The following is an 18,220-nucleotide window of genomic DNA, read 5'->3' on the forward strand; positions in this document are numbered from 1 at the left end:
ATAATAGCAATCCACCGTTATAATAGCAATCCACCGTTATAATAGCGATCCGCCGTTATAATAGCAATCCACCGTTATAATAGCGATCCGCCGTTATAATAGCAATCCGCCGTTATAATAGCGATCCGCCGTTATAATAGCAATCCGCCGTTATAATAGCAATCCACCGTTATAATAGCGATCCGCCGTTATAATAGCAATCCGCCGTTATAATAGCGATCCGCCGTTATAATAGCAATCCACCGTTATAATAGCGATCCGCCGTTATAATAGCAATCCGCCGTTATAATAGCGATCCGCCGTTATAATAGCGATCCGCCGTTATAATAGCGATCCGCCGTTATAATAGCGATCCGCCGTTATAATAGCAATCCGCCGTTATAATAGCGATCCGCCGTTATAATAGCAATCCACCGTTATAATAGCGATCCGCCGTTATAATAGCAATCCGCCGTTATAATAGCGATCCGCCGTTATAATAGCAATCCACCGTTATAATAGCGATCCGCCGTTATAATAGCAATCCGCCGTTATAATAGCGATCCGCCGTTATAATAGCAATCCGCCGTTATAATAGCAATCCGCCGTTATAATAGCAATCCGCCGTTATAATAGCAATCCGCCGTTATAATAGCGATCCACCGTTATAATAGCGATCCGCCGTTATAATAGCGATCCGCCGTTATAATAGCAATCCACCGTTATAATAGCAATCCGCTGTTATAATAGCAATCCACCGTTATAATAGCAATCCGCCGTTATAATAGCAATCCACCGTTATATTAGCAATCCGCCGTTATAATAGCGATCCGCCGTTATAATAGCAATCCGCCGTTATAATAGCAATCCGCCGTTATAATAGCAATCCACCGTTATAATAGCAATCCGCTGTTATAATAGCAATCCACCGTTATAATAGCAATCCACCGTTATATTAGCAATCCGCCGTTATAATAGCTATCCGCCGTTATAATAGCGATCCGCCGTTATAATAGCGATCCGCCGTTATAATAGCAATCCACCGTTATAATAGCGATCCACCGTTATAATAGCAATCCGCCGTTATAATAGCGATCCGCCGTTATAATAGCAATCCACCGTTATAATAGCGATCCACCGTTATAATAGCAATCCACCGTTATAATAGCGATCCGCCGTTATAATAGCAATCCGCCGTTATAATAGCGATCCGCCGTTATAATAGCAATCCGCCGTTATAATAGCAATCCACCGTTATAATAGCGATCCGCTGTTATAATAGCAATCCACCGTTATAATAGCAATCCACCGTTATATTAGCAATCCACCGTTATATTAGCAATCCACCGTTATATTAGCAATCCACCGTTATATTAGCAATCCGCCGTTATAATAGCGATCCGCCGTTATAATAGCAATCCGCCGTTATAATAGCAATCCACCGTTATAATAGCAATCCACCGTTATATTAGCAATCCGCCGTTATAATAGCTATCCGCCGTTATAATAGCAATCCGCCGTTATAATAGCAATCCACCGTTATATTAGCAATCCACCGTTATATTAGCAATCCGCCGTTATAATAGCGATCCGCCGTTATAATAGCAATCCACCGTTATAATAGCAATCCACCGTTATAATAGCAATCCACCGTTATATTAGCAATCCGCCGTTATAATAGCTATCCGCCGTTATAATAGCAATCCACCGTTATATTAGCAATCCGCCGTTATAATAGCAATCCACCGTTATATTAGCAATCCGCCGTTATAATAGCAATCCACCGTTATATTAGCAATCCGCCGTTATAATAGCTATCCGCCGTTATAATAGCAATCCGCCGTTATAATAGCAATCCACCGTTATATTAGCAATCCGCCGTTATAATAGCTATCCGCCGTTATAATAGCAATCCACCGTTATATTAGCAATCCGCCGTTATAATAGCAATCCGCCGTTATAATAGCAATCCACCGCAATCCACCGTTATAATAGCTATCCGCCGTTATAATAGCAATCCGCCGTTATAATAGCTATCCGCCGTTATAATAGCAATCCGCCGTTATAATAGCAATCCACCGTTATAATAGCAATCCGCCGTTATAATAGCAATCCGCCGTTATAATAGCGATCCGCCGTTATAATAGCGATCCGCCGTTATAATAGCAATCCGCCGTTATAATAGCAATCCGCCGTTATAATAGCAATCCGCCGTTATAATAGCAATCCGCCGTTATAATAGCGATCCGCCGTTATAATAGCGATCCGCCGTTATAATAACACACACACACACACACACATCAGAGACACACACACACCCACACACATCAGAGACACACACACACACACACACACACACACACACACATCAGAGACACACACACACACACACACACACACATCAGAGACACACACACACACACACACACACACACACACACACACACACATCAGAGACACACACACACACACACACACACACACATCAGAGACACACACACACACACACATCAGAGACACACACACACCCACACACATCAGAGACGCACACACACACATCAGAGACGCACACACACACACACACACACATCAGAGACACACACACACACTCACACACACATCAGAGACACACACACACACACACACACATAAAATAGGGCCCTATAAGCGTAAAATTAATATTGTTTTCTTTGATGAATTTTTCTAAGCAAATCATTTAAACTTGAAATTGCAGTTGATACAAAGAAAGAGATTAGTTTATTAAACAGAAACTCAAAATATTCTGTTATCTGGACAACGTTTGTGAACCTGAGCTGATTTGACAAAATATGTCGAACTTTGTGAAAAGTTGTGACAACAAATCATGAAAATATATGTTTTTCCAGTGCAGCGACAGACCGCACTCAGTCCATGCACTGGTTTACACTGCTTACCATGGTGAATGACCGAGGTGTACACTGGCGTTAACATGGCGAGTCCAGATGCTGTCCACGTTGAGAAGACGAGTGTGAACGCGCTTCTGGTGGGAATGTGATCGATCAGCGTGTGCAGGTCCAGAGGGAGTGTGATCGGATCTCAGTGTAATGTAAACGCAATCAGCCGTGTGTGTGTGTGTGTGTGTGTGTCTGCATTCACAGGGGACGGGCCGGCGTATAAATCCCCCAGTCTCGTGCTGTCAGAAAATAATGTCCAGATGCAGTTTAGACCAATTAAACTTATTTGAACCTTACAATAAACGTTAATATTTAAAACAGTTTATTTAGACTTACATGATGTGTGTGTCACAATGTTAATTGTGCAACATTATCTGAGGCGATCGCCTGTACAGTCACAGCTGTGAGTCAGTCATCTTCATTTATACAGCGCTGTTAACAATGTAGATTGTTTCAAAGCGGCTTTACAGAGATAAACGGATAATTTAAGGTAACAGATTGTTTCGGCTTTTTAGCGGTTCTTGAATAATGTTATTTTCCAGCTAAAGTTAGTTTTGATTAATTCACTTCCGTCGAAAAGATAATTTGTTATTATATTAGAGACGACTAGACGACAGCGTTCTCTCTACACACTGAACCTGTGAGAAAAACTGATGCTCACGTGCGCATCAAGAATTAACTCTATAGTTATGTGTGTTTGAATATATGTGCGCAAGGTTTGTAATTCTGCAAGCCTAAACAAACTACTTGTCCTGCCTATAAATATTGATACAGAATTTTATTTTATTTTATCACTACTGGGAAGATACGCGAATTTCCACAGCGCTTTATCAGTAGAGTGGTACAGGGATCCTCCATAGGGAGAGGCTATACTTCAGCACTGTGAGTCATGAGATCTTAATGAGGAGTGCGCGCTGCTTTGCCAGAGGAATCATGGGAATAAACTTTTTATTTTTGAATGTTTTAAATGTTGAAAGTCTTTATTGTTTCAGAATGTTAATTAATCTCCCATTTCTGTTAATATAGTCATTGTACGCTATAACCTTAAACCCCGATGATCGATGATGTGACAGTTTGATCAATATGATCATCCTTCATTCAAAAACCGTTGATCAAAGACTGGAGATTGCACAGGAAAGTAAAGTGAGTGAGTGAAAGCAATTTGTATGATCTTTACTCTTACTTTGGTGTCGTGCTACAGACCTAATTTAAATATTATGCAGAAACAGAAATCCGATCGGTTATCCAGACACAGAGGCTATGATCCGATCTGATCATGCGATCGCATGTTAATGCCGAGTGTGAACGCAGAAGACAGAGACACATTAGTTATATCGTTAGACACAGAAGCTGATTGCAGGCCCGGTTCTAGAACCAAATCACTGAGGGTGCTTCTGAAAATAGTGAGGGTGCTTACATAAACGTAGGGTCATCCAAATTTTTTTAGTCTAGGGGGAGGGTCACCCAAATTTCATATTGTACCGTTTTTTTGTATTTATGAATATAGAAAAATTTCAAAGTGGCTTGTTTGGTGCATATTTTTCCATGTGGCGCCATGTAGCTCTCTCAGTCTCAGCCCCCCAGCGCCAGCAGATGGTCTGACCCAACAAAAATCGTTTGATAGTGCGCGTGCGCGTACGCGCTCAGAAAAAGTGCATCATGTCAGAACAGAACGCCAATGAAATGTTAACCCGGAAAAGCTTTAAAACACGAGCAAATAATGAACTTTGTGATTGCGAATAAGTGCAGTGTCCTGTGAGTAACTCCGCTGTGAAGAAGTTTAGTCACTGACATGAAGCTGACTAGCTCAAAGGTTTCACGTTGCCTGCCTAGCAACTAAATATTCTTTTAAAGCTTCAAACCAACAGCAGAAACGCTAGGCAATTCTACGGCCACCCCCGGACACCCCTGGACACCCCCGGCTACCCCCGGACACCCCCGGCTACCCCTGGACACCCCTGGACACCCCTGGACACCCCTGGACACCCCCGGCCACCCCCGGCTACCCCCGGCCACCCCTGGACACCCCCAGCCACCCCTGGACACCCCCGGCCACCCCCGGCTACCCCTGGACACCCCTGGACACCCCCAGCCACCCCCGGCCACCCCTGGACACCCCTGGACACCCCCGGCCACCCCTGGACACCCCTGGACACCCCCGGACATTCGCTATATTCGCTATAACAACCGCCTCACTATACATTATCCCTCACAGATCAAACTTATGATACAGAGTCCAGTCAACTTTATCAGTGTAAATGACAGCATCTTGCATAAGAGACTGATTATAGTCAGAGGAATTTTCTTAAGAAACTGATTTACGAGCTAACAGGAAATTTTGTGAAAATGCTGAACAACAGATAATGACTTCCCGCTGAATTAAATTATGATCTAGTCAATCATTACCTTTCACCAAATAAATATTGGGCAGATTCATCCTCATGAAGCATTTCCAACGGGACACATCAACATGAGTATCCAGGTAAGTCAGTGTTTCTCATTTGCTTTACTTTTTCTTTCTTTCTTCATATTATAGCCTGTCAATATATTGTAAATATTCTTAAAACAAAAAATATGAAAACTTAAAAAATAATGGTAACACTTTATTTCAATAGTCCACTTTAGACATTCTTCTATATAAGTAACTTTGCTGCTACATGTCAACTAACTGTCATAAGAGTATTAGTAGACTGTCTTCTTAATATCTGCAAACTCTTTATTGTGTTGGTTCCTCAACAGATATTATTGACTATAAGTAACTTGCCAACTACAAGTCAACTTGTTCTCCTAACCCGAACCCTAACCTACCAGTACTGCAGTCTACTGAGAGTTATTAGTTGACATGCAGTTGAAATGTTACTTATAGTGAGTGGACTATCGAACTAAAGTCTAACTTATGATTATTTCTTACAGCTATATCTACTTTTAAAAAGCTTATTTATCTTAGCTATATTTCCTAATTAGATTCCATATTTGATCAGATGTTCAGATTTAGAAAATGATGACCCAACCTTTTATTTAGAAGAAAGCTAAAATATGAAACGCCATGGATGAATATTAAGTTAACGGTCTTTGTTTCTGCTGTGTATAGGTTGTAAAGTCACACACAGCATGAAACATGATGGATGATGCTGTAGAAATCGCTATTGTTGGCATCGGATGCCATTTTCCTGGAGGTAACTGCTAACAATTTGCAGCATTTCATTATTTGTGGATGTTATGATTTAGGCCTAAATTGTATCTACATTGTACGTTCTCATCTACTTTAGGCGAGGGACTTGAGAACTTCTGGCGAGTCCTCCTCCATGGAGAGAACTGTGCGGTTCAGATCCCAGACGACAGGTTTAGTCTCTCTCAATGGTACGATCCAGATGAGAGTAAAGCCGGAAAGACACACACAGCGAAGGCAGCACTTATCGATGGGTAAGTCTTCAGCTCATTTGCCCTCATTATGATGTTCATTTATGTTCAAAAGTGGCTAAAAGTTCAAAACTGGTCAAAATGTAATAAACGAGCGTTTATCGAGCTACACTTAAAAAGTGTAAAACCTCTGAAGACTTTGATTAGCTTGCTCAGGTGCCTTTGAGTTGAGTTGAGCTTTATATATTAATGCATGTATTATATTTATTATAATGTAATGGCAAAGTTTAATATAGTCAATTAATAAGTATATTATATGAATTATACATAATCATAATTCATATAATATAAATATAATAAATAATTAGCAGCAAAATGATCAATTTAGTCTCTAAAATGTTTTCACTCTAAGCTGCATTGATTTGGAGCGAGAGATACAGGGGGCGTGGCTTTATTGCATCTTTACTCGCAGCTGACTGGGCGAGTTTGGGTTTGCGATCTCTAAGGATAGTTACCATGGCGATGAAACCCGCTAAAACCCAATCCACCTTTTGAGCCTGAAAAAACAGAGTTTGCTCGAACTAATCTTGAACTTACCTGGGTAGAAACCGAAGCCAGCTTTGAGCAACAGGCCACAGAAGGCATTTTTACAGTTGTTTTTCTGAGTGACATACACAAAAGTAAAGACTCATATATGGAAGTAAAATAATGCCAAATGTTTTTGAAACAAAAAGCCTGTTGAAGTGCACTGCTTGAAAAAAATATGCATTGCATTTACCATGCTTGCCTTTTTAGGGCTTGCATTTTAATGGACTGAAATTCAACATGGTTGCATATTTAAGCTGTGAATATTTCAATTCAAAACATTTCAAACACATTGTCATTAATAAAAGTTCAACAATCCATATTCACCTCTCATATTTCACTTCCAAAATATTCAAACTGTTTAAAAATACAACCTATAATATTCAACAGGCAATTTTCAGTCCACTTTATTTCGCAAAAACGCGCGCTTGCGCCCCCTGCTGGTGAGGTCGACGAACAGCAGATGGAGATTATGCTCGGTAATTTGAACCACTGAATTTGTGGAAGCGAATTTGTAAAGTGAAATAAAGTGGACTGAAAATTGCCTGTTGAATATTATAGGTTGTATTTTTAAACAGTTTGAATATTTTGGAAGTGAAATATGAGAGGTGAATATGGATTGTTGAACTTTTATTAATGACAATGTGTTTGAAATGTTTTGAATTGAAATATTCACAGCTTAAATATGCAACCATGTTGAATTTCAGTCCATTAAAATGCTAGCCCTAAAAAGGCAAGCATGGTAAATGCAATGCATATTTTTTTCAAGCAGTGCACTTCAACAGGCTTTTTGTTTCAAAAACATTTGGCATTATTTTACTTCCATACTCATAACTCCAAAACTATAGTTATATAAGTTTTGTTTTAACATATTTAGAAAATATTAATTACATTCTCATGGTGAGAAACTGCTGATAAAAGGCAAAACATATAAAAAATGTTATTATAATTTTACATATCTTTCTTATTTGACATGCAATAACTCAGGAAGGAAATACGGTAGGAGGGAATAATTGTTTGGTGAAGCTCCTCTACATGCGAGCTGCATCTGGATGGGGTGATAGCAGAAAGTCATTCAAACTTACAGCATTTGGACCTTTTTGTTTAGCCCTTGACGCCCCCTAAAGGCCATTTTTTAAATTGTTCCTCCATGAGGAATATCTTGTGATCAACGTAATGGATTATGCTGATTTTGGGCTCATTTTAATCGTGAGAATCTGCTGTAAGTAATGCCTTTTCTACGATCTGTGAATATTTCATGAAGTTAATTCACAGAAGAAGTTAACAAAAAATATTCCACTATTCCAGAAGAATAGGTTGATAAATTAACAAAAGCAGAAAGAAAGAAAGAAAGAAAGAAAGAAAGAAAGAAAGCATTTGAAATGTATCCCACTCTTCCACAAAGAGGCGTATTGAACTAATGTTTACAGTTCTGCTGCCAGAAGCAACAACAAATAATTAAGAGGTCATTTTACTGCATACACAGATCAAGCTTGAGTTTTATCAATATTAAATTGCATAATATTTGCAAAGTCTATGAATCGCCATGACATGTATTGAGTGAAACAAAAAGGCTAATATTTTAATTAAATTTTATATTTTGCTTGTGAATAGGTTGACAACGATACAACGGTATTAGCCGAATAATTACGTTGCAGCGTAATTGCTAATCATTACTAGGCCTATCTCTCTTTACCTGCTTGCCACTTGTGTTTGTCTTCTTGAAAATAAATCTGTAAGCTTGGCACCTTTCTTTTTTTTAACCCGGCTTTTTCAGCCCCTCCTGGCCTCTTCCTCCCATCCATACTCCCTGACGCGTACCGTTACGGTAGGGCCGGCCCAGCTATCGGTACCTGAGAAAACGTTTTGGAAAAGACGCGCTATGGACCCAACCAACTATATGGGAGGGGAGGGGAGAACTGCCTCACATGGAACAACCCAAGCAGAGGCTGCGGTGTCCGAATGCGGAACGCGTGTAGCCTAATATTGTAACTAACGTGACAAATGTAAAACAATAAAAAATAAAATTATCGACCGCCCCAAAAGTGAACCGGGAATTCTCCCGATTCCCAATTAGAGTGGGAAAAGAAAACTGGTCACTAGCCTTAAATTGTCTATATATATATATGGGCTCAAACGCACGCATTAAGCTTGCCACAATAATAAAAAAAACAGAAGGAGACTGTCTAAACATTTTTATAATGTATTGGTAATGTTGTTTTCGGCAGCAGTAGTGGATGATTCGTATCAGATTACATAGTCTGAGAATATCTGTTTTCCATTTGAATTGGTCTGGTTAAAAGGTAGACATTTCCAGCATTCTATAGATATGTGTCTCATGTGTGTGAGGCGACTACAGGCCCGGCTGGGTTCAATGCTTTCCCTGTATAGGCTCCAGTCACAGCTCAGCCCCACTTTTTTTATTATTATTTTCTCGCAAAAAAAAAAGTCAGTTATTAGAGATGTGCGAACAAATAATAAGATACAAAACATGGGTAATAGTACCTAGGCGCAAAGGCGGCGCTGGAAAGGCCAGAATAATAAAACATCTCTAGAAGCTCAAGGGCCAAATAGCCTACGAGTCTGGTCGTACCTGAGGTCCCCGAGTGTAACATGAACGTTGTTAAATAATATTAACTAATGTGGTGCTGCAATGATTCTCATATCGCAGCGATAACCTCCTCCTCATCTGAACTGCTTCAGCAACACACACACCGCTTGTTGAGATGTCCGATAACACAGATATACATATGACAGTGAAGAAATAATATGCCCCCGAACCCCCTAGCAAGATCACTTTTGGGACCTCTGTTTTTATAAAACCCTGTATATATATATATATATATATATTTACACACATTGTTAGAAAGTGAAAAATATCTTCTCTAGCACAACTGTGTTTTCTTTGTTTTGCTGATAGAATAAATAGTAATTTAAGAGATAATTCCTGTCAAAAAAGGATTAATCTGTACTAATGTTGTTCTAATGCACATGAATTGCATTACGTGAGGATGAGTGTATCCCTGTAGTATCTGAACTCCAAAAGTAATAATCCCGCCATTTACCTTTTATTCTCTGTAGCTTGAATGAGTTTGACCACAAGTTCTTCGGCATCACTAATGCGGAAGCCGTCACCATGGACCCTCAGCACAAACTGTTGTTGCAGTGCACCTACAGGGCCCTAGAGGATGCTGGGATACCAATGGAGAAGGCCAGTGGAACGCAAACAGGAGTGTTTTTGGGTAACATTTAAACTACATATAGGATCAATAATGAAAAAAGTGTCAGTTTTGGTGTCTTTTAAACCAAGTGAAAATGTATATGCACTAACTGCATGGGAAGTACCTTCAGAGCAGCCTTTGGTTAAGATGCTTTGCTAAATACCACATAGATTGTCTCTTCAAATCCCCAGTTCACAAGAGGGAGCTAACTTTCCCTGACCTCAATATGTGCACTTGTGCTTTAATTCCTGTGTCACAGCACAAAACGCACACGAGGTGGCCACAGCTAAGGGCAGGTAACTGAAATGCTGCTTGCCCGAGCCCTGCAACTATTGTTGCCTTGAGAAAGGCATTTAAACTGTAATAGGTATTCAGTAAGTGGCTTTGGATAAAAGCATATCGCCAGCTAACACGTCTAACATGGTTTTTGTTTGCTTGTTTTTCAGGCCTAATGAACAGAGACTTTGAGCTGGCAAATGTGAGGACAAACCCAAAACACATAGACCACACCAACGGCACTGGCTCCGCTATGAGCATAGCTGCCAACCGCATCTCATACATGTTCAACTTCACGGGCCCCTCACTGTCCATTGACTGTGCCTGCTCCTCATCCCTCGTCGCCCTTCACTTAGCTTGTCAAGCCATAAAACAAGGTAGTCTTCAAAAATATGTATGTAAACCCTGTGGATCAACTTATTTGCACAATTTAAGAAGATTGTATATTGTATGTGTACTAATATACAGTACTGTGCAAAAGACATTAGATGCTTCATGTTTCATGTGTGTTTTGCTTTTGAATTATATTATTAGCCGTTCGGCTGCCCTTACCACCACCCTAAGTTTTGTGGTTATCTGTATTCCACTCAACAGGAGACTGTGATATGGCCTTGTGTGGCGGTGTGACCTGCATATTGGAGCCGACCATTTTTGTGACTCTTTCCAAGGCAAAAATGATCTCCACTGATGGAACGAGTAAACCTTTCAGCAGCAAAGCAAACGGATATGGCAGAGGTGAAGGATGCGGGGTCGTTCTATTGAAGCCTCTGAAAAAGGTAAATTAAAAGATTGTCTCAAATAAACACATCACTATGACAGCAATGTACCTAATGATAAACTACTGCAAAAAAAACAAACAACAAAAAAAACACAACCATATTTTGACAGGCTTTTGAAGACCATGATCATATTTGGGGTATCGTCGGCAAAACTGCAGTAAATCAAGATGGCCACAGCGTTAGTCCAATCACCAAACCATCCATGGTACAGCAGGAGGAGCTGCTTAGAAAAATCTACTCAACAGAGACTGACCTGACTAGTGTCCAGTACATTGAGGCTCATGGGACTGGGACTCCAGTTGGAGATCCAATAGAGGCAGGTAGTATCTCAAAAGTCATTGCCAAAGCAAGACCTCAAAAAACAGGGCCCCTCATCATTGGTTCTGTTAAAAGCAATATTGGACACACCGAATCTGCCGCAGGTGTTGCAGGGCTCATAAAGGTTCTTTTGATGATGCAGCACGAAACCATTGTGCCATCATTGTTCTACTCCATGGAAAACTCCAGCATAGACACTGAATCTCTCAATATTAAAATCCCCACCACAGCAGAAAAATGGATCAGTGACTGCAGAGCAGGGAGGTCTGCAGGAATCAATAACTTTGGGTTCGGTGGAACAAATGCACATGCAATTGTCAGACAATATGTGCAGTCAATAAATCCAAAAGCCCAGCTGACAAGCAAATCCCATCAGTATTTTGTGGTCTCTGCAGCCTCAGAAAAATCCATGAAAAATATTATTGAAGATACGGCAGAACAGATCAGCACAGGGAAAATATCAGATCTACAGTCTTTACTGTACACATCCGCATGTAGAAGAAGTCACTTTAAACACAAATACAAGAAAGTATTTCAAACATCATCATTGGCAGATCTGCAAGATAAACTTACTGCTGCTGTGGAGAAAAAGCTTGTACCATCAAAGACAGACTCCAAGCTAGTTTTTGTGTTTTGTGGCAATGGTGTTACATATCAGGGTATGTGCAAGCAGCTGCTAAAACAAGAGCCAGTTTTCAGAGAGGAAATTTTGAAGATTGAAACTCTGTTGCAAGGCTATAAACGTTTGAATCTGATAGAGATGCTGGAAAGTGAATCTGAGAAAAGCACAGAGCCATCTGATCCTAAGATTGTCCAGCCTCTTCTGTTTGCTATTCAGGTTGCGGTTGTCAAACTCCTGAAACACTTGGGCATCAGTCCTGATGCTGTTTTGGGGCACTCTATTGGAGAAGTCGCTGCGGCTCATTGTTCTGGTTTGCTGTCACTTGAAGATGCTGTGAAAATCATCCACTATCGCAGTTCTCTGCAAAGCACTGTGACAGGAGGGAAGATGCTGGCAGTCAGTAATATGGCTGTTTCTGAAGTCTTGAAAATTCTTCCATCTTATTCGGGAAGGGTTTGTCTGGCTGCTTATAACAGCCCTCAGTCATGCACCCTCTCAGGAGATGCAGATGACATTGACAGGCTGCAACAGAATTTGAGCAACTCACCCAGTGGGAAAGATTTGTTCCTTCGCATTTTAGATGTACCTGCAGCATACCACAGTCACAAGATGGATCCCATTTTATCCAAAGTGGAACAGAGTATAGGCTCATTGCAGGCACATACTTTGGAGACAGAATTGTTCTCAACAGTGACAGGTGTTAGTTTGTGTTCCTCAGATTTTATTGCGGGTGAATACTGGGCAAGAAATATCAGAGAACCAGTTAAATTTGAACAAGCGGTAAAGTCTGCAGCTAAAAACAAAAGGAGTGTGATATTTGTTGAAATTGCTCCAAGAAGAGCTTTGCAGAGGTACATCACAGAGACTCTGGGAAATGACTTCACTGTGATTCCCTCAGTGCAGCCTGATAAAGATCACGAGACAATGCTTTCTGTTGTTTCCAAACTGTTTGAGCTTGGGGTCAAAGTGGACTGGGAAGTGTTCTACAAAGGTTTTGAGACTGAACCAGTTCCCTACCCACGATACCAGTTTGATGTGAAGAAAGATGTCTTCGCTTCTCATTTGCAGTTGATCAGTCCTACTGGCAACCATCCAGTAGTTACACAAATGGGTACAGACAGTTCAGTGTTCAGCTGTGATTTATCCTCTGAATCCGTGGCCTTCCTGCAGGACCACAAGCAGAGTGGGGTTGCCATCATTCCTGGGGCATTTTATGCAGAGCTGGGTTTAGCAACTTACATGGCATATGCAAAACCTAAGGTTCCACTAAGTTCTCTGCAGCTCAGCGTAACATTCCAGAGTCCATTTGTTCTCACCCAGAATGCCCCAGATATAAAAGTACAGCTAGATCATTCAGACAATTTGGATGATAACACATGCAACTTTAAAATACAGTCTACTTCCGCAGTCTTTGCATTTGGCACAGTAGAAGCAAAGCCATGTAGAACTCCTGAAGAACAGTTCATTTCATTAGACTGCATTTACAAAAGATGCACATCCCACATGACTAATGAAGAACTCTACAAACTTCTAAGTCAAGCAGGATTTGAGTATGGATCTGTCTTCAGAAATAATGCAGATGTTTATTGTGGGGAAGAATTTAGAGAGGCTATATCTGTTGTGAAGGTCCCAAAGGAATTACTGCCTCAATTACATGACTATCACGTTCACCCTGTGGTCTTGGATTACGTCATGCAACTTGTCCTTGCAGCTAAAGGGCGTGTATCAAAAAGACCCCAATATCCTGTGCAAATTGGAAGCCTGACTGTATTTGAACCATTGCAAGAGGAGATGGTTGTATATCTGAGAACAGTGCATATGGGAGAAGATGATTTCGACATATGTGGCTGCTTAGCCAACAAACAGGGTAGGGTGTTAGTTGAACTCAAGCATGTGAAAATCAGAAAGCTAGGAAGTCGTTCCCAAGTAGTCGAAGAGTACTTCTTCCACAACGATTTCAGTATCATCTCTGAAGTTGCCACATTTGATACACCAATTAAGGCACTGGTCTTTTCTGACCAGGTAGGAATTTCTGAAACTTTGCAACAGTACTTGGACCCAACATCTAGATATGTCTCTTCTTCAAGTAGTAACATACTGTTAGAAGATGGAGTTGAACTTCTTTTGTCAAAGCTGAAAATTTCAAATGTAAAGAAAAACTTCCAGGAAATTTTGTTCATGTGGGGGGATGCAGACCTAACATCTCTTGAATCAGAGAAGGTCTTGGACAGTATGGCAGGGTGTTGTGAGATTTTCCGAAAGCTTGTCACATATCTCAAGGCACTTAATTTCCCAGGTGACATCAGAGTAATAACCTATAGGTTGTCTGAGAGCACAGTGGACCACATCAACCCTGGGTTTGTTCTGTTAGGCATGACAAGAGCATGTGCAGCTGAGTTGCCAGAACTTTCCTTCCAGCTGATTGACTTGGGCTCTGCCACTTTTGAAGACATCAAAGCTTTGGCTCAGGTCCTCAGATCATACCCCTGTAACAAATATCCCGAACTAGTAGTGAAGGAGGGCAAAATTCTCAAACCTGAAATCACCCACACACCTTTGCCAACCACAGCAATCTCTTCAAAAAACATCCACATGTTGGATGAAGAAGACTTCATCTTGCAAACATCTGACCCATATTTAATGACAAAAGTGTCAACAATTCCAATGGACAATTCCATTGAACTAATTCAAGGAAAAAATATAGAGCTCCATCTCAGTAAAATCTGTGTTCATTCATCCGATTACTTTCCAGTCAGCATTTCTGACCTGAAATATGGTCAGACATTGTATTGGAACAAGCACACGAATGCAAACCATAAGCTCTTAGCCCTTGACTTCAGTGGTACTGTCACAGCTGTGGGTAAAGATGTCAGCAAATTTAAAGTGGGTGATCACGTTGTGTCTTGTTACCCTGTGGCTGCCACCACTAAAGTAGTTCTCCCAGCAGCTGTTTGCTGCAAAGCAAAAAGGCTTTCATTCCTGAATGACGTGCCTTGTGTCTCTTATATGGTACTGGCTTGGGAGATCTTGCATGAGGCTTTACCCAAAGCTAAACAGCAATGGAAATTGGGCATTTTCTCCACTGTTCCTGACTCGGCTTTGATGAATGTGTTAATTACTATAGCAAACAGATCAGGTTGGAACGTCAGAGTGAGCACGCAGGCTGATCAGCTGTCTTGTGATTTTAGTGAGGTTGCAGGAGCTGTTCTTCTACCTCCTTATAATGTAGAAACCGCTGAAATAGCTAGCAGTGTTAGAGGGATCAAAGACATTGTTCTTGTCTACGACAACCAAACAGAATTCCCATTCAAAACTACAACATTCCGAGGGACAAATAAGGAAGTCCGCTTCCATGCCCTGCTCATGCCCCAGATAATGCAAAACGGGTCTCTGCAAACGCAACTGCCACGCATATACCGTTGGCTAAAATCCATGCAATTGGACAGAAAGTCCTTTTCTTTGGAGGCAACAGCTGTTCAAAGAGTGAAATCTCAAGATACTGATCTTCTGTCTGTAAAAGAATCTAAATCATACTTCAGATGCCAGATCCTACCCATTATTATCCTGAACAGTAAAGACAAGAACCAGCTGTCTGACATTCCAGTGTTGCCCAGTCTAGAACACAGTCTATTCAAGAACAATGCTGTCTATATTGTCACAGGTGGGCTAACAGGGTTGGGCTTTGAGACAGTAAAGTTTATTGCGCAGAAAGGGGGAGGAAACATTGTCATTCTGTCTAGGAGAAATCCAAACCCTCAGATGCAACAAGAGATAAGTCAGATCAGTAGCCATTGGGGTTCTGTCATTAAGTCTATGTCATGTGATGTTTCTGTATCTGAGAAAGTGGACCAGACAATTGTTAACATTGGAAAACTATTTCCATCCAGTCCCATCAAAGGGGTATTCCACAGTGTGGCTGTCCTGCATGATGGGCTGATTGAACGTCTTGACAAATCTCTTTTTGAGAAAGTTATGAGGCCAAAAGTAAACGGAGTGATTAACCTTCACCGTGCTACCATACAGTGCAAACTGGATTACTTTGTGTGCTATTCCTCCATCTCTGCCTTCATTGGCAATGCCTCACAAACGAATTATGCTGCGGCTAATACATTCATGGACACTTTCTGTCAGTATCGCAGAAACATTGGGCTTTCTGGACAGTCCATTAATTGGGGGGCTTTGAATCTTGGTCTTTTGTTGAACAAAGTCAGTGTCCAAAGATTTCTGGAGATAAGGGGAATCATGCTTTTGGAGATTCCAGAAATCCATGAAAGTCTTGAGCAGTGCCTCTTGATGAACAAACCTCAACAGGTTGTATGCAGGTTCAGTTTTAAAAACGGCTGGAATAACATTCTCGGTCAGAACAAATCACTGCGTGTACGCATGTTCAAAATAGTAGAGGAAGCTATTAGTAAAGCTGGAGTTAATTTATCTACAACGGGACAACCCAAGAAATCATCCTCACCGCGTGATCATCTGAGGTTCATGATTAGCGAAACGACTGGTGTTGAGATGGATGAGCTGACTGATGATGTTCATCTTTTCGATTTAGGCATTGACTCAATGTTAGCCATGACTCTGCAGAATCTTATCTTCAATGATAGAGGTGTGAATGTCCCTCTAGTGTCTCTGCTGGACCCTAATAGCACTCTGGCAACTCTCATTAAAACTCTGGAGGAGAACTGTGTAGACGAATATCAGAGTGAAGAAGAGAGCAATTCTACATACTTCTGATTTGAATTTCTCTAAATCAGTCTTGTTGTAGCCTCAAAACAAAGGCTTTCTAGGAAATTCATGACATTTTGGTGTACTAAAAGGGTAACCAAACCCTAAAACAACTTTTTTTTAGTTAATGATCTGTAAGACTGTGGCTTTATTAATGCTGTTCATTGATTCAAGTAAATTGTTTGACATTTGGGTATAAAGTGTTTTACTTCTACAATATATGGTGTAAAAACGTCTGCGTTGAACCCCCCATTGCCAGTGGGTGGAGTCAGGCTCTGACCAAGGGTTGAGTTATCCTTTAATGCAATTGACTCAAGTTTATCTAGCTTAAAAAGATTAATATTAGCAGATTTTACAAAATTTCCCTTAAACCCAACCTCCACCCCCCACCCCCCACCCCCAAAAAAAAAAAAAAAAAAAAAACACCACATAACATTTACATATGAAATTGAAGTTCTGCAGACTGTGGAATTACCATTATTTATTATTGTTTTAATTTAGGTTTTGTTCTTGAGATCACACTAGGTTTAAACACACATTCAGCACTTCACTTCAGTTTGTAAATTGCTTTCTGTATGTACTTGAAACCAAAACTGTATGAGATGCACATACCGACATGCTGCTGATGATTAAGATGATGATTATTTTGTTTTATTTTTATTATTTGTCTAGCTAAAGAGATCATGACAAACCCATTTTTAAGTTGGGTCAGAGGTAACTGCAAATATTAAATGAAATCCTTGAAAGTATGAAATCAATTTTTTTATCCAAACAATAGCATTAGTAAGATTTATAGTAATTTCAAAATACATTATGCTTTGTATGTTGAATGATGTTTAAAATACTGCCAACAGTGACAATTGTAAAGATGTTGATGGATTATTCAGTGCTTGTACTTTATGTATAATTTGAGACTTTCTGCAGGAAATCACAGCATTTTATAAAGCAAATGTTGAATCAATAGCACAAAATGAGATGTCGATATGATATGTTGTAGTTTACTCTGTATCAATAAAACTACAATGAAAGGAGTAACTGAGTAATAACCTGTAAAGTACTGTTGTGATTAGGAAATGGATGTGAATGTAAAAGTATATGACGTGTGGGTATATATACAGCAACCTTGTTATCTACGACAGAATATCTTAGAAATAAAGAAATGTGATGTAAAAAGTAATCTCTTTTTATTACATTTTCATTATATTCATGATTTTTATTTACAGTTTTTCTCAGTCGCTTTGGTGCATTTCTCATATCAGAAATGAAATTCTCAAAACTACTTGTTCAACCTCCACATCTAGTCACTTGTGCACATTATAAAAGCAGTTTCACATTCATTTGAACAAGTTGCGATTGCTTTGGTACATTCATGCAATTGATTATGTACAATTTTCTGCGGTTAACTACATTATCAGTTGCTAA

The 18,220-nt window shown here is 40.2% G+C and overlaps 1 protein-coding gene across 1 annotated transcript; it reads left to right on the forward strand.

Moving 5' to 3' along the window:
• The first annotated feature begins 10,601 nt into the window (after positions 1 to 10,601).
• On the forward strand, positions 10,602 to 17,180 carry LOC307009415 (uncharacterized protein). Its single transcript, XM_079633160.1, has 3 exons — positions 10,602 to 10,731; positions 10,949 to 11,130; positions 11,243 to 17,180. The coding sequence occupies exons 1-3, from the start codon at positions 10,608 to 10,610 to the stop codon at positions 16,805 to 16,807; spliced, it is 5,871 nt and encodes a 1,956-aa protein (XP_079489286.1). The 5' UTR covers positions 10,602 to 10,607; the 3' UTR covers positions 16,808 to 17,180.
• Positions 17,181 to 18,220: the final 1,040 nt, after the last annotated feature.

This window comes from Phoxinus phoxinus, assembly GCF_949152265.1.
Source record: "Phoxinus phoxinus genome assembly, chromosome: 13".
In the NCBI taxonomy this organism is placed as follows: Eukaryota; Metazoa; Chordata; class Actinopteri; order Cypriniformes; family Leuciscidae; genus Phoxinus; species Phoxinus phoxinus.